The sequence below is a fragment of the Dermacentor albipictus genome, chromosome 5, assembly GCF_038994185.2.
Source record: "Dermacentor albipictus isolate Rhodes 1998 colony chromosome 5, USDA_Dalb.pri_finalv2, whole genome shotgun sequence".
Taxonomy (NCBI): domain Eukaryota; kingdom Metazoa; phylum Arthropoda; class Arachnida; order Ixodida; family Ixodidae; genus Dermacentor; species Dermacentor albipictus.
In genome coordinates this window covers 5,815,831-5,835,227 of record NC_091825.1, presented here as the reverse complement: position 1 = coordinate 5,835,227, position 19,397 = coordinate 5,815,831, and the positions used below count along the sequence as shown (strand labels likewise).

Genomic DNA, 19,397 nt, shown 5'->3' with positions numbered 1-19,397 from the left:
CAAGTTATCTTAGCATCTAATCTTCTGATGTCTGATGTGAACAAAATCACTTGCAGCTCGAATCCACTGCTCAAGGTACTGTCCACACGACTTGAGGATTGACGTAACTTTCTCTTGCCCATTTCGAGTGTACAAAAGAAAGGCCTTCTGTTACAACATCCCACGAGTACTGCTGAAGCACAATCACCCACTAACGGACACATGCTGGTCTGAACACGCGATCGCAGTCTTGAGCAAATAGGAATACACGCGACTCTTCCAGCTAACCCACCCACTAATTTGCACTAAAATTCCGCACACAGTTTTTCGCCACCTCTGGATGCAATACCTGCCTGTCTTGTCCACAAAATAAATCAGGAGTCTGCATCGATGCCAGATAAAAAAGACAAGGTGTACATTTTGCTGCAACAGAATGCCATCTGCTGCTGCCAAGATGAAACAGAACACACAGTTCATCCTCATGTTTCGTTGCTATCCCCTCTGTCAACATCGCATTACTGTTCCGATAATGCGACACACTGACAGCTACTGACAGAGCTGATGCCGCGCCATTCTACAAATTCTGGAGTTCGGGCATTGTGTATGCGATCCCCGAATCGCACTAACATTGGCGAGTGAATGCAGCGGGGCAGAAGCGCTCGCAGAGAAAAGTTTGCTCCCGCATGAGCTGGGGTAATACTTGGCTCGACACGCAACCTAATCTATGAAAACATGCAAATGAGCCGCTCACTGGCATGGCATCAAAGACAACGGGCTCCATGTGCATGCCGAATATACCGAATACTCAAAAAATGAAATACATATTGTATTTACTCGTTCAATTACCACACTTGTTTTGTCAAAAAGTTTACGCATATTTAGGAGTGTCATCATTATGTGCGGTAAGTTTTCCATGAAACAAATTTTTAGCACCCAAGACTCCAGCAAGTTGTGGGTCAGAATTATTACACAAGCTATCATGAACATAACTAAAAATAAAAGATGAGTAAGGCTTTCCTTTTTAAGAAACATACACATTACGGTATTTATTCGAATTTAGGTCAATAGTTTATTTCAAATAATTATATGTAAAACTCTAGGGCCAGCTTAGGTTCAAGGATTTTAAAAAACATGCCAGTTTGTAATTGAAAATGGTAAGGTACAAATTAAAACTTTCTGGGCGAGTCGGTGCATACTTGACATAAAAATTGTAACAGCGCAAACACATGCAACCACAAAGTACCAAGGACGAGACACAGCGCTTGTGTCTCGTCCTTGGTACTCTGTGGTTGCATGTGTTTGCGCTGGTACAATTTTTATGTCAGGCAAGGTACAAAGCTAGTGCCATCTAGAAAAGTCTATCGCAGCCGCCACTAGCCGCGCCAGTAGCCAACTGAAGTACACGAGTGACGACACCATTTTGACCTGTGTCGTATCGGCATGCGGCGTGGCATCATCGAAATGGTACCAGAGTCGAACCCGACTATATCGAACCATTTTCCAGTACTGTATTCAGATTTCATCGATGCCAAAATGCCTGCCGGCAGCACGGTTGCCATGCTCCAGTGAATAGACAGCAGCCTCGAGCTTGAACAAAACATGGCCGTAAAACTTACATGCCGTCCCATAGTAAAATGGCACCAAAACATACAGACAACTACATACAAAGCACACTACCGCCTTGCAAAATGGCAAAAATGCGGTGTCTCTGTGGGAACAGGTTGGGACACGTTTGCTGAGGGATGACAATGGGTCAACCTAACAGGCAGCTCTGTAACAGTGCTGGACATCAAAACGAAAAATGGCAACTGACGAAGCAAGTCAAACGGGTTTTTTTTTTTTTTCTCATGAAAACATTACATGCAGTGAAACAGTTTTTTTCCATGTCAGTAATGAATAATATTGTTACTATTGGTAAGTCTGTGGTGATAATGTAGCTAAGTCCACTTTGAGGGGACAGAAACAGAGATGAACGTGCTCAGCTGCCACTGACATAGAAACACATGGCAGGCATGCTGCGAACATGAAAAAACTGTAGCATCGGTCTACACTACAATCCCAATAAGGAACGTTTCCGCTAAACGTGGGTGAATATCGTAGCTCTGTTATTAGTGCTGGCGAATTAATAGGGTACACTTCTACCATATCAACGTAAACGTGGCTACTGTTGTTGCTGCTCACAATTTGTTGCATGCTCTCAAGTGCAGACGGGAGGAATTGAAAGGTGCCTCTTTTTTTTGTGGTTGTTGACCACAACCATCGTAAAGTCAACAAATAATAAAGCAAAGGCAAGTTTGGTTGTAGATTTTATTTTTTCTTGGAGTGCGAAGGTGATAAAGGGAATGAAACGGGGCATCAGCTTAAGAATCTGTTTGGTGCGTGCAGTCTACTAGGCAAGTCTTGAAGAGTCAGTTGCTTAGCATTAGACAGATGGTAAGCACAATCATCATCCGCTAGACTTGGCACACAAGATATCGCTGCAGCAAAGTCGGGGTGCGATCATTACTCAGGAAATTTTTTAAAAATTTAATTTTGACAAGAAATTGAGGGGTGCGACCATTTGCAAGCAAATGTGGTAGTAGATATCTGATCCACGAATTGAATTACTTGAGTGTCCAAATTCGATTTGATTCGGGGATAAGAGTATTCACACACCCATATTAATGATCACTAAAACCACTTCACCAGTCATTGAGCAATATCGAATCACTTACTGGGTTGTTATACCCTATGTAAAAATACTTAAAAGGAAGAGGTCTGGACATCAACCAAAAATGGTTTAAAATAGTTATTTACGTTTCGGCTCCCCCACGGGAGCCTTGTTCACAATGAAAGAAGCGGCACAGCTGGCGCCCCTTTTTATGTGAGTCTCAAAACATGATTAAAGCACCTGGCATACCTGGGCGGCAAATTGCCTTCGTTGCGATTAAGAGTGTGCGCCATGGTTTGGATGATTAGGGACTCAAGATAAAGCCATGAAGAATGATTTTGTTCCTTGGCAATCACACGAGATTTTTCCCAGTTTATCTTATGTGATGTGGCTGCGCAGTGTTCGGCCAAGGCATTCGATGCAACGTGTCTTTCTGGACGTCATTCATGTGTTGCTTAAGTCTTGTTTTGAAGTTGCTGGTTTCACCGACGTAGACATACCGACAGTCCGCACACGGAATGACATACGCCACGCCTGGGAACTTGTCCATTTCCAAAGGGTCTTTCACATGCCCGAGCTCGTGTCTAAGTTTCCGGGAGGGCACGTGCGCAGCCTGCACGTCATATGACCACAGGATGCGTGCAAGAGTCTCGCTTATGCCGGGGACGTACGGAATCGAAGCCCGTCTTTTGGGGGGTCCAGGCTGGGTGGGTACTGTGCGAGCCGGCTGGCGCCCTACTGAGTCAATGACGTACTCACGGTATCCACAAGCCATTAATTTTCTCCGCAAAAGTGCATTGACCGCCATGCGGTCTTCCGCTGTTGTGCACACGTTTTTTGCCCGACGAAGAAGAGAGCCGACAACAGCCCTCTTTTGCGAGGCAGGGTGCACCAATGTGTAGTTTAGGTAGCGGCCCGTGTGAGTGTGCTTCCTAAACACCTTGAATAACAGGTTTGGCCCTTCTCGATGCACAAGGGTGTCCAAGAACGGCAGTTGCCCTTCAGATTCCACTTCAACGGTGAACTTGATTGCTGCTTGTATATTCTTTAGGTGAGCCGTGAAAGGGTCAGCTTCACAGCTCACCTATAGAGTTGAACCCATTTATAATGATCCCTGTTATACTGACCCCCATTTCACAACACTGACAAGTTCGCGACCCTACCTATTGAAACTGTGTCCAGATATACCAAGAGTATTTTTATCAGCACCTTACAAGGAACGCTACAAACCCACTTGCTGTAAAAGACGGGAGCATGCAAAGTTCTGAAGCACGGCAGCACAAATCCCAGTTCCAGTCACACTGCAACGAAGATTCGATCACCGAGACAAGCAAGCGTCGCGCGCAGATTTCAGAAGCCGTAAGGAAAGTCGCTCACTTTCAACCATGCTAGAATAAACATACCTTCAACGCATATCTCAAGCCTGCTTCAGGGTGAAGAACTACAGCGTATGGTGGCCGCAGCCTACAATCTCTGAGGCCACGACGGCAGCACATCTACGGAGTTTTCCTTGCAGCGCTTTGGTGGCACCGCACTCAATCTCGTAAGCTATGGTGGTGGCACTTGTTTTCGAGCAATTTCCCGCGCAGCAACATGTGCAGTGTGTTATGTACGCCATTAGGGCGCTTCCCACCAATTTCAATGAACTTGGAGCTCACGGAGACAAAGTCCACTACATTGTCAGCCGAGGTAGACGGCACGTTGCTATCGCTATTCAGCTCAAGCACTACTATCGATATTCGTGCAGCCAGGGTCAGCGAGAAAGTGGCTCGATGCGCCACTGCTACACAAAGCTGCAAAAACACAGCGGTTAGTTTGTTGACAGTTCAATTATGTTGTTGCTAATGGTTTGCGATGGCATTATATTTGTCAAACTTTTCACTTTTTCACCTGAAGCAACATAGAAAAGCCTAACTTTTTTTCGCCCTCTAGGTGCATGCCAGCACGCTGCAGTAGTTTAATTCTGGTTCCAGCCAACTAGAACAATTTGCTGTCGAATGCAGAATCCACTCGTCATCCACTGATCATAAAATATAACACAATTTCTCGAAGGAACAAGAAATGGCGGCAGATACACTCGCAGTTCCCAAACTGCAGGTAAGTGGAACCGGCTGTGTGCCTTCTTGAAAGACTCACGGTGCCACATTTCTTTCTTCAGGCAATGTTCTTTAACAGACTAAGCTAGGTGCAGGAAAGTGCTGCAAACAAACGTAAATGTACTGAAAATTCTAATTTTGAGCCAGAGTGGCGTCTAATCGTCGAATTGTTGCCAGGTACAGTGAATTGTTGCCAGCTACAGTGCGATACATTTTTTTGCATTTTGAAGGACGAGTCCACATTCAACGAATTACTGATACAACCCCTTTTTGTGAAACCGACGAGCTCATTGTAAATGGGTTTAATTGTAGTGATTTTATCACTCTTGCTGAAAAGATTGCAAAAGACATTCTGCATCATTTATTTGTCAAAATTACGTGGTAGTGCAACCTGTGTCACGACGAGTCAACCCATCAACGGTAGTTAATCGGTGTTTTCTAACACATGCCAAAGGGACACATGTAAAAGCGGGGACAACTTACGAGGATCTCGAAAGAGGAGAGGCACTTCTTGTCGGTGCGCGAGTAGCGCTCCTTCTCGGGGCACATGTCGGGGCAGGCGCCCCTGGTGGCCCGTGCGGTGGCCAGGTCGCTCTGCTTCTCCAACCCTGCAACAGAGCCCGCCGGGGCACCTTGCCCATCATCACAGCGCCTTCACTGCATTTATTGTAGACGAGCTTCATTTGTCACATTACCAGTGACAGTGGGTCACTCAAGTTGAAGGGAAAATGAGGTCTAGTCATCCTCAGCCTATGATTATGTCCACTGCAGGATGAAGGCATCTCCCAGCAATCTCCAATTAGCCCTGTCTTGTGTTAGCTCATTCCAAGCTGTGGCTGCGAATTTGTCTAATTCATCACCCTACCGAATTCTCGACTATGCTTCCCTTTCTTCGGCGCTCGTTCTGCCACTCTAATACTCTTGCCCTGTGAAAGAGCACACGTTGGGTTGTTTTAATGAAAGGGTCCGAGAGCACAGTTAGGCTGTACGTGGTAGAAATGGCGGTCCCCTTGATATTCACTTTAGGCAATGTGGGTGCACGCAGAAATTTGAAAACACAGTCTTGCTGTCTAGATCAAAGGGTAAACTGTAAAGGAAGGTCATGGAAGCCTATTTTATTGCTAAGAATGACAATTGCATAAGCATGCCTTCTGTAAATCTGCTCTCAAAAAAGCTGCATTTCTTAAATGGCTTTGTTTCACTGACACGGTTCTCAGTTTTACCATAGTATCACGTTTTTCCAGCTCATGTGGTAGATTTATATACGTATCTGTGCATGCTTGTGACCCGATTCGTTCAGGATGGGGTGTGTGTCTCTGACAGGGATAAAGTGGAAGCTTAAAAAGTGGAAGCTCCTAATTTTTGATAAGCTGATTTTTACAGGCTTAAAATTCTTTTTGATTGCCTCTAATGCTTTTTCATTAAAGGCTTGCCTAGGAAGAGCTACAAAAGCGCCTTCCTTATCAGACTGCATTAGACAGAGTTCATTGTCTTTGAAAAAAAGACACCACACGTTGCAACATTCGGACCTGTCGACCAGTCTCGGCCTTGGGGGCAACTCTCTGTAGGCTGTCTACACCATCTATCAGGCAACGCTCGTGCTGTTCTTGGGGCGCTTTTCTTGCGACTTGCCGATTCCATGCCAGAAGCTCTTGTGCTGGAACCTGGCACTCAAGTTCGTATTTCCTCCCTTGTTGAGAAGGTTGACTATATCATTTGGAATATTGGTTTCACCAATAACCATCAGTCTCTCTGTCCACCTCTTCTATATGCTGTCTTGCCTACTGAGGAGTGTGAACGCTGCAACCACCAAGACAGCAAAAAAAAAAGAGCAAAAAAATGCATAACAAACGGTGAATATCACACCAATCAACAAATGTGGAAATGGCATCACGAATGCAAAAAGACTCAAAATATAGCGAATAACTTTTACGCTATTTATCAGCACATGTGAGAGTGATGATGTGGACACGTGTAGAGGTTCCTGCTTGCTTACCAAAAATAAACAGTTGGCAGTCTGCACTCGTGGTGTGGCGTGTTTCTTTCGTGTGTCCTCATTTCTTTCTCCACGCAGTTAAAAGAAATGTCTAATGATGAACTAGCTAGGCCTAGCATTGCTGCGCTGTGGCTACAGCTGCCAGCGGATTCTTCTGCGAGAAGGCCAGCTCGAGGCGGCTAGATAATCAAAATGGCGGCGGTGCTGGTTTTAACTAATGCCGCTTCAGACCTACAGTCATGCAAAAAGTCCGGAAAATCCAACGGCAAAGGTTTTTTGTGCCTGAAATCTTAGTAGCTCTCGTACATTGACTCTATGGCGTACATGATGGTGCCATGATGGTGTCTGAATAATTGGTCGTCCTGAAAATCGGTCGCTCACTGTACAGGATACCCGTCTCTAACAGACATAATCGATGATGCGCGCCTGTACACGGCTGTGCACAAAGTGCAGCTACGGGATTTTTAAGATTTTTTTTCTTCTCTCCTAGCGTGCGGTGCTGAGAGGTCTCTCCTAAGCTTTTCCTCTATGACAGGGTCGGAAGAATGCTGGTCGGAAGCCCTGCAGCACGATTTGGCGCGCTGCTGAGAGCACTGTTGGCGCGCAGTAGGTTCAAATTAACCACCGCAAATGCCTGTGCATTCGAATTATCAGGCACTTTCACCCACTGGAATATACAAATCTTTGACGGGACCACAGCGTCAGTTTCAATAAACTGAAAGTTCCAATTAAGCTGAAGCATAACTGCGAGTCAGCCTAGTTGGAACATATTCATATTGATACTTGTGCGCAAACAAACAGGGACGAAGAATAGGGGCAACACAAGGACGAGCGCTTTCTAACAACCGGTTTTATTTTTGAAGAACTACTCTTAAATACCCACAGAACTGCGCGATCTAGTTAACAGAGCACCCTACAGCGCATATGATGCCCGCTGATCTGCGCCATCAAGTCAAAAGAGCAACGTCAATATTACATATAACACTTGTGATAAAAAAGATGTGGACAAAAGCCACCCGGTCATACTAAAAACAGCAAAGTGCATAAAAACAACCACTTACAATAAAATGCGTTAAAGATGTGATGATAGAAGCGAATTTTCTTTATCTAACAATGAAACAGAAGGATGGCTGATGCATTTCTCTTTTTGTTTTTCAATCCAGTATGCTTCCACGATTTCCCTAGCGGTTTGATTCTTATGCCTGTACGAAATGTCTGTGCTAGTAAGACAAGGGGAGCAACCATGTTCTTGGCAATGCATTGCCAAATGCGTACTAGGGCGACCTTTAAGGCTAGACAAGTGCTCCCTTAACCTAGTGTTAATGCATCTCCCAGTCTGCCCTACGCACACATGACCACACGTCATAGGAATCTGGTAAACAACGTTCTTCGCGCAAGCAACAAATTGATTCTTGCGCGGATGTTTAACAGTGCATTCTTTCTGTACAACACCTTTACTTTCACACTTCTTTTTAACCTTGGAACACACACTACCTATTTTGTTTCTTGCCGAAAATACTACTTTTACTTCATAACTACCAGCCACATTTTTAAGTCTGTGTGAAAGGCCGTGCACATACGGAATCACTGAAACATTGGAACCTCCATCCTTCTGCCTTTGATTCTTTGTGCATTGTCCTTTATCCTTGTTAAGTTCTTTCATTAGTCAAGCACACGTCGCCAGCATCACAGCGAGCGGGTACCCAGCCTTTCTCAACCTGTCAACTTGCTCAAAGAATGCAATCCTTACAGTGTGGTGGCATGACTTCAACAAGGCTGACCGGAAACACGAAATGACTATTCCATTCTTCACAATCCTGGAATGGTTTGAGGCATAGTTCATCAGCGGTTTTCCAGCTCGGGGTGAGAAAGACCAACACACATGTTCCGGTAGGAATGTTAACTTGACATCAAGAAACTGTAGCCTCTTATCTACCGGTACTTCCGAAGTAAATGTTAAGCCCTTTCCCAGAGAATTGAAGGCTTCTACAACCCTATTTCTGAAAGCACCCTTGTCTACAGGACAACCTAAAATCAAGTAGTCATCGACATATCTGTATACCTTACTTACTACACCTTCTAAATCTTTTGCCAGCTCTCTGTCTATGCTTCCCCAAAAAATGCTACTTAGGATGGGAGCTACCTTTGACCCGATGCACACACCCCTTGCCTATATACGTTTCACCACAGAACCCTACATGTGTATTCGCTAAATAAAAATGCAGAAGTTCAAGAAAGGATTCAACGGCCATGCCGCACGTATTGCGGAAGGACACCTCGTCATTTTCATTTGTTATGCAATCTTTAACACTGCACATTAGGGGCCCTTGCGGTAAGGAATAGTAAAGATCTTGAACATCTATGCTGAATCCCCAGCTGCAGCTTGTACTATCTAATGCCAAACAATTCACAAGGCCTTCAGAGTTTTTCAATAAGTACGGATCCTGCACTTCTAGGGAGTTCAACATTTTTTTGCAAGAACTCCGCGACCAGAACTTGCCAACACCCTCTCTCGGACACAATTGGCCTAAACGGAAAACGGAAATTGGCCTTATTGAAAAACTCTGAAGGCCTTGTGAATTGTTTGGCACTAGATAGTGCAAGCTGCAGCTGGGGATTCAGCATAGATGTTCAAGATCTTTACTATTCCTTACCGCAAGGGCCCCTAATGTGCAGTGTTAAAGATTGCATAACAAATGAAAATGACGAGGTGTCATTCCGCAATATGTGCGGCAGGGCCGTTGAATCCTTTCTTGAACTTCTGCATTTTTATTTAGCGAATACACATGTAGGGTTCTGTGGTGAAACGTATATACAGGCAAGGGGTGTGTGCATCGGGTCAAAGGTAGCTCCCATCCTAAGTAGCATTTTTTTGGGAAGCATAGACAGAGAGCTGGCAAAAGATTTAGAAGGTGTAGTAAGTAAGGTATACAGATATGTTGATGACTACTTGATTTTAGGTTGTCCTGTAGACAAGGGTGCTTTCAGAAATAGGGTTGTAGAAGCCTTCAATTCTCTGGGAAAGGGCTTAACATTTACTTCGGAAGTACCGGTAGATAAGAGGCTACAGTTTCTTGATGTCAAGTTAACATTCCTACCGGAACATGTGTGTTGGTCTTTCTCACCCCGAGCTGGAAAACCGCTAATGAACTATGCCTCAAACCATTCCAGGATTGTGAAGAATGGAATAGTCATTTCGTGTTTCCGGTCAGCCTTGTTGAAGTCATGCCACCACACTGTAAGGATTGCATTCTTTGAGCAAGTTGACAGGTTGAGAAAGGCTGGGTACCCGCTCGCTGTAATGCTGGCGACGTGTGCTAGACTAATGAAAGAACTTAACAAGGATAAAGGACAATGCACAAAGAATCAAAGGCAGAAGGATGGAGGTTCCAATGTTTCAGTGATTCCGTATGTGCACGGCCTTTCTCACAGACTTAAAAATGTGGCTGGTAGTTATGAAGTAAAAGTAGTATTTTCGGCAAGAAACAAAATAGGTAGTGTGTGTTCCAAGGTTAAAAAGAAGTTTGAAAGTAAAGGTGATGTACAGAAAGAATGCACTGTTAAACATCCGTGCAAGAATCAATTTGTTGCTTGCGCGAAGAACGTTGTTTACCAGATTCCTATGACGTGTGGTCATGTGTACGTAGGGCAGACTGGGAGATGCATTAACACTAGGTTAAGGGAGCACTTGCCTAGCCTTGAAGGTCGCCCTAGTACGCATTTGGCAATGCATTGCCAAGAACATGGTTGCTCCCCTTGTCTTACTAGCACAGACATTTTGTACAGGCATAAGAATCAAACCGCTAGGGAAATCGTGGAAGCATACTGGATTGAAAAACAAAAAGAGAAATGCATCAGCCATCCTTCTGTTTCATTGTTAGATAAAGAAAATTCGCTTCTATCATCACATCTTTAACGCATTTTATTGTAAGTGGTTGTTTTTATGCACTTTGCTGTTTTTAATATGACCGGGTGGCTTTTGTCCACGTCTTTTTTATCACAAGTGTTATATGTAATGTTGACGTTGCTCTTTTGACTTGATGGCGCAGATCAGCGGGTATCATATGCGCTGTAGGGTGCTCTGTTAACTAGATCGCGCAGTTCTGTGGGCATTTAAGTAAGTAGTTCTTCAAAAATAAAACCAGTTGTTAGAAAGCGCTCGTCCTTGTGTTTCCCCTATTCTTCGTCCCTGTTTGTTTGCGCACAACAAGTATCAATTCCAATTAAGCATGTTTGAATTAATGAGATTCGACTGTATAACGTGTAAATACATTTTCTTTAGTTTTTGTGCCACTATATATTCACAAGCTTTCTTATTGAATGCAAAAGGTAGTGTATACTCCTTTATTGTTGTCAGATACTAATGTAAGCGGTCTCATAAAACTTTCCCAAGCAATTCCAGTTGACAGGCATTTATTCTTTAGACAAGCATGAACACTAGGCAACAAAATCCCAATAAAGAAAGGCGTCAGGCAGGGAGATACGATCTCTCCAATGTTATTCACAGCGTGTTTACAGGAGGTATTCAGAGACCTGGATTGGGAATTGGGGATAAAAGTTAATGGAGAATACCTTAGTAACTTGCGATTCGCTGATGATATTGCCTTGCTTAGTAACTCAGGGGACCGATTGCAATGCATGCTCACTGACCTGGAGAGGCAAAGCAGAAGAGTGGGTCTAAAAATTCATTTGCAGAAAACTAAAATAATGTATAACAGTCTCGGAAGAGAACAGCAATTTACAATAGGTAGCGAGGCACTGGAAGTCGTAAGGGAATACATCTACTTAGGGCAGGTAGTGACAGCGGATGCGGATCACGAGACGGAAATAATCAGAATAATAAGAATGGGCTGCGATGTGTTTGGCAGGCATTCCGAGATCATGAACAGCAGGTTGCCATTATCCCTCAAGAGAAAAGTGTATAATAGCTGTGTCTTACCAGTACTCACCTATGGGGCAGAAACCTGGAAGCTTACAAAAAGGGTTCTACTTAAATTGAGGACGACGCAACGAGCTATGGAAAGAAGAATGATGGGTGTAACGTTAAGGGATAAGAAAAGAGCAGATTGGGTGAGGGAACAAACGCGAGTTAATGACATCTTAGTTGAAATCAAGAAAAAGACATGGGCATGGGCAGGACATGTAATGAAGAGGGAAGATAACCGATGGTCATTAGGGGCTACGGACTGGATTCCAAGGGAAGGGAAGCATAGCAGGGGGCGGCAGAAAGTTAGGTGTGTGGATGAGATTAAGAAGTTTGCAGGCACGACATGGCCATAATTAGTACATGACCGGGGTTGTTGGAGAAGTATGGGAGAGGCCTTTGCCCTGCAGTGGGCGTAACCTGGCTGATGATGATGATGATGAACACTACGCATGTGTGAATGTAATTCTTTTTTATTTGCAGTGAGGTTGAAGCAAATGGCAGATAGCATCGAATAATTACAAAGTCAATAGTTCAAGTAGTAATGGGGTTTGCATAAAACCTTGACATAAGAATCAGATGTTGACAAATCTAAGTTGATTCTATACTTGCAAAAAAGGAAAACAGTTCATCTTCAACAGTTCTTTCCAGAATGTAATTGTTTAGAAATTTGTATGCAAAAATGCAAGTTCAACATTTCTTATAACTTGAGCAGCACTGAAGGTGCGAACGTGAAATGCTGCAGAAGCATTTTGCGCTCACCTGTTGCATGGTGTTGCACCATATAGTCGAACTCACTTATAACAATATTCAAGTGCCATGAAAATTCCATTGTTATAACCGTTATACCTGGGTTGCATTAAAAGATCAAAATGTAGGATCGCAGAACTGCGGTGAGAAAACTATTATGGCAGCAAGGCCAGTGCCCCTCCCCAACACCTTCCTCCATCTGGCTGCCAATTGTGTTGACTCGTTTAATGGTTTAACTACGCTTGCTGCGTGCTCTGATCGTGTGCAACAAGCTGCAGCTGTCGGCGTTCAAGAATGACAGTACTATAACTGCAAAGCGGGGTCACAGGTGGCTTCACTTCACTTCACTTTATTACCTTAAAGGCCCCCGGGGTTGGGGGTGTTACATAAGGGGTGGGTTACATGTATAAATCATATAATAAACAAAGAAAACACGTAATGAACATAAATTATTCGCTGTTAAATACAGTAGTTATAGAATTCAGAAATTTAGATGTACAGGTGATTGCGGCGATGTCGTGTGGAAGGCCATTCCAGTCCGGGGCTGAACGCGGAAAGAATGAAGATGCGAATGCAGCAGTGCGCGTACGAGGCCGTGCAACTTGAAGGGGATGACCAACGTGAGGGGAAATACGTGCTGGCGGATTGATGTAGGGCGGATGACGAAGTGAGCTGTAATAAAGTTTATGAAACAAGCACATACTAGTAATACAACGTCTACAAGCTAGAGATGTTAAACCTGCCTCTGCTTTTAATAATGATATACTAACGTTATATGAATAGCACGAATATATGAATCTTGTGGCTCGACTTTGTACTGATTCTAGGGAAATTGTTAGATAATTTTGGTTAGGGCTCCAAATAGCAGAGGCGTATTGTAATTTAGGACGGACAAGTGATTTGTAGGCAAGTAATTTTAGGTTTTGTGGGGCATGTCGTAGATAACGTTTTAAGAATCCAAGGGTTCTGTTAGCAGATGATATGATTTTTGCGAAACGTGCGTTCCAGGTTATATCATTGGACAATGTTACGCCGAGGTATTTATAAGTGTGAGTTAATTCTACCGCGACGTGCGAGATTTTGTATGAGAAGAGGCGAGGATTACGTTTTCATTTAAGAGACACGAGTTTACATTTATTGGGGTTTAGTTCCATGAGCCATTGCTTACACCAGTCCTGTACGCTGTTTAAGTCATTCTGGAGGGCAAGCTGATCAGAGGTGTTATTGATTGTGCAATAGATGACACAGTCGTCGGCAAAAATACGGATGTTACAGGAGACATGCGTTGGTAGGTCATTAATGTATATTAAAAATAATAGCGGGCCAATTCTTGCGGGACACCTGATGTTACGGGAAGAGGACTAGAGGCTTGATTATTAACGTAAACATACTGGGTGCGGTTAGCAAGGAATTCACTTATCCACTGTAAAATGTTAGGATGAAGGTTTAACCATGAAAGTTTTAGTAGCAAGCGTTTGTGGGGTACTTTGTCAAACGCTTTCACGAAGTCCAGGAATATTGCATCAGTTTGAAGGTTACAGTCAAGGTTCATATGCAAATCATGGATGAAAATAGCCAATTGTGTATCACAGGATACGTTTTTACGGAAGCCATATTGAGCAGGATTAAAAAAATTGATAGAGTCAAGAAAGTTCATTATGTGAGAATAAATGACATGTTCCATGATTTTGCACGGCATGCTTGTTAAAGAGATGGGGCGATTCTTCGTTACCTGATTTGAAGACCGGAACAACCTTCCCCACCTTCCAATCACTGGGAATGCTACCTGTGGAAAGTGATTGTGCAAAAAGTTTTGATAGATACGGTGCGGAAGCATGGCCAGTATTTTTGAGGAACTTGGGGGTGATTTCATCAGCACCCGCTGAAGATAACATCTTGATATTTTCTATAATACATATAATGCCGTGCGCAGAAAACATGATTGAAGGCGTAGGCAAACTTAGGTTGGTAGTTGCGGTAGAAAGTGGCATATCAGTTTCGTGTGTGATGACGGATGAGAAAGCGGTGTTAAAAATATTTGCACACTCAATGTCACTGGTCATCTTGCCAAGTGGGTTAGCTAGTGTGATGATCGGAGCCTGTTGAGGATTTAGTACTTTCCAGAACTTCCTCAGATTATTTGTTGGGATCTTGGGGAGGTCAGTTTGGAAAAATCGCGTTTGGCATTACGGATAGATTGCGGGCATGTTGATTCGGCTGTGTAATATTTCTTCCAGGCGCATGCGCTTGAGTTGCGTTTTGCTGCATGGAAAAGTCTCTTTTTCTTGTTCTCGAGTGTCTTCAACAGCTTTGAAAACCATGGTTTGTTGTGACTGGCACGAAGTGTGATGGTGGGAATAAACTTCGCAGTGAGTTCGGCAATTTTAGTTTTGAAAGTAAGCCATTTATCCTCCAGGGGTGGATCATCGAAACCCGTCTTAAAGTTTGGAAATGACGCCGTCAGGTGATTAGTAATTTCTTCGTAATTCCCTCTGTCATAGAGGCAAATTGTTTTGCAGAAAGTTTGACACGATTCAGGGGTGACGGTGAAAGTAACGTGTAAAACTTTGTGGTCACTGATTTTGTGGAGGTAAGTAAGCGATGATAAACTTTCCGGGTGATTAGTTAGAATAAGGTCCAAGATGTTGGAGGATTCATGTGTGACTCGTGTGGGTTCAGTTACTAACTGGGTGAAAATGAAATTCAAACAAACGTCAACAAAGTTAATTATTTCGGTGTTGCCTGTTGGTGTTAGGTTCAGCCAGTCAATGGAGGGGTAATTAAAATCACCAAAAAGAATAATGACATACGAGCAAGTGACATACGAGCTTCGCCGAGGCATTGCTTTGGTGCCCTCAAAAGGGGTCTTCCAAAAAAAGCAGCCTCTCAGCTTGAGGAATCGAGAAGAAATGCTGGGGTGAGATCGCCACAAGCATCTCGCCACGTACACCTTACAAGCTAGCCCGATAAAACCGTGTGCCCGTCAGCTTTCCTTGCTTTATGTGAAGCTTGCCGACATCCTTCTCGAAGTCATCCAGGTGCTCCAAGCAGTGCAGCAGCAGATCTCTCGTGAAAACAATGCTCCTGGGGGACTGAACCATCTGCAAGACCACCCGTGAGGACCACACTGAGGCAGCCTGCCTTACCACATCATTGCTGCATCGTCGCCACCACTGTGGCTGTCGCTATCTAATGCAAGCATGTTCGCGACAATTGCCTCATTGGTTAGAAGTACTTCGTTTCCAAATGTATAACAGTGTGCTTTCTTTTCGCCGGCAACGTCGTGCATTGCTGATAATCAGCGGGCGAATCAGACATCTCCCATTTTGCTGTCAAGCCCAACGAGGCTGAGAAACCACATCGCCAGGAACGACTCCGACGCAGTCAACAAAGACGACCATAAGCGGCTTAATTAATTAGTAGAACTGCACAGCATGAGGGGCCAGTGAGCAATCTGGGAACAGTGCCCAGCGCTGTTAGCAAAGTTGGCGCAGTCCATTTGTGTTTCGGAGGGTGGCACGACATAGAGGCATGGGCACAGCCATTTCATGTACGGAGGGGTGGAAGGGCGACGGGACAGAGACACGCAAGGCTGGCAATGCAAATAAGGCTGGAGAACGGCGGGCGGTGGTGTGCAGCAGCACGAATTTCTCTTTTTCATTTTTATTTTTAAGGATTTCACATTCCGTCACCTTTCGGCATGGACACCCAGTATCCAGACTTCATCGTTATAACCGATAATGCGGCATGGGGGCATTGTAGTAAGCAGGTTATTTCACCATAGAAAACATACAGAAGTTGACGATGCAGCAGCTTTTCATTGTTAAAACTGGTATGGGTACAAGTGGGTTCTACTGTACTGTGAAGGGCACACTTGAATGCACAACGCTGGTAGTTTATGCTGTATTGTGCAAATTCAGCTCTGATGCTTTCTGTCTACACGTGAGCTCAACCAATTCCATTCTACAAGCACACAGCTATTCAGTATAGCCTGTGCGCGTGATCTGGGGCCTGATCACCGATGAACTTCGCTGTTAGGCCTAATCAGTACTGTGTCACCGGCTTCCCAAGTCGTATGGCTGTCGGAAAGCCGTACAGTTGTTGCTTTCAAATAAATGAGAAGGTGTACAAATCAGTAGACGACTGTCAATAATTTCATCTATACCTTGTCTTAGCTATAAGCTAAGCAATGCGACTTGCTCACTGAAACCGAAGCTGTCATTACACATTTTTTAAATTTGATATTTTTTATGCATACATTATGTACTGAAATTAAAATGAAATGAGATTAAAATACATTACCGCTAAAATAGGGATGCAGTTTATAGGCGAATTTTTACTTGAGATGTGGCTTCATGGCAGAACAAGTTTTTGCCTTAAGGGGTGACTTCACGGCAGCACAGCCTGCACTGCCGTGCCAGCCCCTTTAGAGCAAAGGTCTCTGTCACCAGCGTCGACGAAGAGGTGGGATCGCTGGTCAATGTGGGCGATTTCTGAATCTACAAACGGAGACCATTCTTTACAAAGATTTAAGTGGTGTAATTAGGAGTGGGCAAATATGGAATATCACTGAATCGAATCAAACAGTCAATGTTTGAATAATTTGATTCTCAAATTTAATATCTACTAGTCGAACCCATTTATAAAAACCTTGATAGTTCTGCGGAAAGTGGTTGTCATACAGTGGAATTTCAATAAACGGAACTGCCGCTTCAACGGAACACCATCTCCACGGTTGATTGGTTTTGTATTCATGCAATGGTCTCTGCAATGTCTGTCTAAATGGCACTTCTGATGAACAGGACCAATTTCCCTGGTCCCTTAAGTTCCATATAAAGAGTCCACTGTGTCAGCGGTTTGTTATATGAAGACTCGTCCTTAAACAGTCAAAAATTAACTGCACTGAAGTTGGTGTCAGCAGTTACAATTCAGCATCACTTTGGTCTGAAAAAAAGGTTTTCAATAATTGCTGTTTCTGGTGTGTTCCCTATCCTAGTTGCAAATTTTCATTAGGAACATCTGTCTAAAGAACAAAAGGTGGCGGTGTATAGCTCTTTCAAAACAGCACCCGGTTTCAAAACTTCAAAACATTTCAAAACTGGAAGCATAGCCACCATTTTTATTCGAGAGCTTGATATGTTTTACTACCAGCACATGACTGTATTCTGCCCACGAGAGTGTTCTAAGTAAAATTTGGAAGCTGCTGCGGCGTGCCGCCATTCTGCCAAAGTCGCGGCCGATGAGCCCCCTCGTGCTCGATGCCACCGAGTGTTTGACTTCATAGTGAGTTGTAGGGGTTGAGGGTCGGGACTTCGGGATGAAAAAACAAACTTGGGAGTATTTATTTTACATTATGTACAGGGAGGTAGCGTCAAGTAACATTCGTACCGACATTACGGGCCGGCAGCAACTCGGACGCTGCGGCCCGCGGCAAGAAGTTCGAGAGAGGTGAATCAGGGAATCAGGGAATGTCCAGCATGCTCAGGTCTCTCTGGAAGGCTTCTTATAAACCCTTCGAGCACTGTAAGTCACGTCATGTTTAACCAATGGGAGAGTCCGCTCCGATGACGCCACTTTCAGCCAATGGTAGGCGCCCGTGTCGCGGTGTCACACCTGGCGGCTCTGCGGTCTTGCCTCGCAGACTGGCAATGCACTTCTAACGAGGAGAAGGGGAGGGCTGCTCATGCTCCATTGTCCGAGGCCCACCTGCTAATCCCGGCGGCGCATGAACTTGTTGGCACGTGAACTTGTTGCCTTAAACTTGTTTGCTCGGCCGCTCCTCTGGAATGTGCTTTCCTGCTTCGGCATTCCTCAATTAGCTGTGCTGCGACTCGAAGTGGTTTGGGGAACTCGAAGTAATCGCAGGAAACAGCTCCATATCTAACAGAGTGCAAAAGGAGCACCAGGGGCACTGCAGAGGGGCCACCCCAGCTGATGCAGTGGCGGAATTTGTCCACGTGAGCGTTCGCGTCACAGAATGACATCGTGTCGGCTGGGGCCACCTCTGTCGACACAAAGTTCGTCTTGGTCGACTGGACCAATCGAAATGATAATGCAACAGGCAGAGGATGGCAACAAAAGTAGTGAGTATTTAGTAGTAAAAGGCAAAGATCGGGTCGATTTGCCGTCACGAGACACGAAGATCATGTTTAATGTGTAGCGACAAACTTCACGTTGCTTTAACAGCTGTCAATCTAACCCGCATGCATGACTTTCGGACTGATCACATGATAAGCCATGCATATGAACATACTAGCAGCAAGCATATTGCAATGGCTTGTGTCCCCTACCTCATTGGCCAGCGGTGAGTTTTCATCATGGACACAATGCATAGGCCATTAGCCTTAATCGGTGCTGCTTCATTGGGATTTGGCGACTAAAGTTATACTTCGGTGCCGATTTGACGCAGACCTATTTGCAGCACCTGTGCAACACTTGGAAAGCCAACAAACCGCCTCGCAAATGAAAGCAAGTGCACGGAGCGGCAACAAAGTTGTTCCGAGCTGCCATTTTAGCGACACATGGAATGGCGGTCCCTCGTCAGCAACACCAGTTTTTTTTTTCTTTACATTTTATTCTTTTTTTTAGCTTGTGGGCATGCGCAACTCTCATGCGTCCCCTGATATGTTGTTTTCCCCTCATGTGTCACGTCTCCTGAAATCCGGCTTTTCTGCGTAGCTTAGTGCCAGTGGCGGTCGGTTGGGTTGCAGTGCATAACAAGGGGTGGCGCGAGCGTGGCGCTGCTAGCAGTACCTAATGGCCAGGTTGGTCGGGCACGACAGGGAGTCTCTTCCTCTTGGGCTCCAGGTCGGCAAGCGCCGCAGACATTCCGCGCATACGCCGATCCAGGCTTCTATGAGACCATCTCGCGACGCCTAGGAGTGGGGCACCGGAATGGACGAACACGATAGTTGGAACGCACCACTGTTCGCATGGCTGTATGTACAAACGACCAGGCATTGGTGTCCAGCATGGGCAAACATATTTGCTTGCTGTCCGGTC

The 19,397-nt window shown here is 44.6% G+C and overlaps 1 protein-coding gene across 2 annotated transcripts in view; it reads right to left on the bottom strand.

Moving 5' to 3' along the window:
* xmas (RRM_XMAS2 and SAC3_GANP domain-containing protein xmas) overlaps window positions 1–19,397 on the bottom strand; it is a 580,140-nt gene that overhangs the window by 502,462 nt on the left and 58,281 nt on the right. For both annotated transcript variants that reach the window (XM_065450653.1, XM_065450654.1), the window contains one exon: window positions 5,209–5,333. In XM_065450653.1, the coding sequence (XP_065306725.1) occupies window positions 5,209–5,333 (125 nt within the window). The remainder of the gene's footprint in view (window positions 1–5,208; window positions 5,334–19,397) is intronic.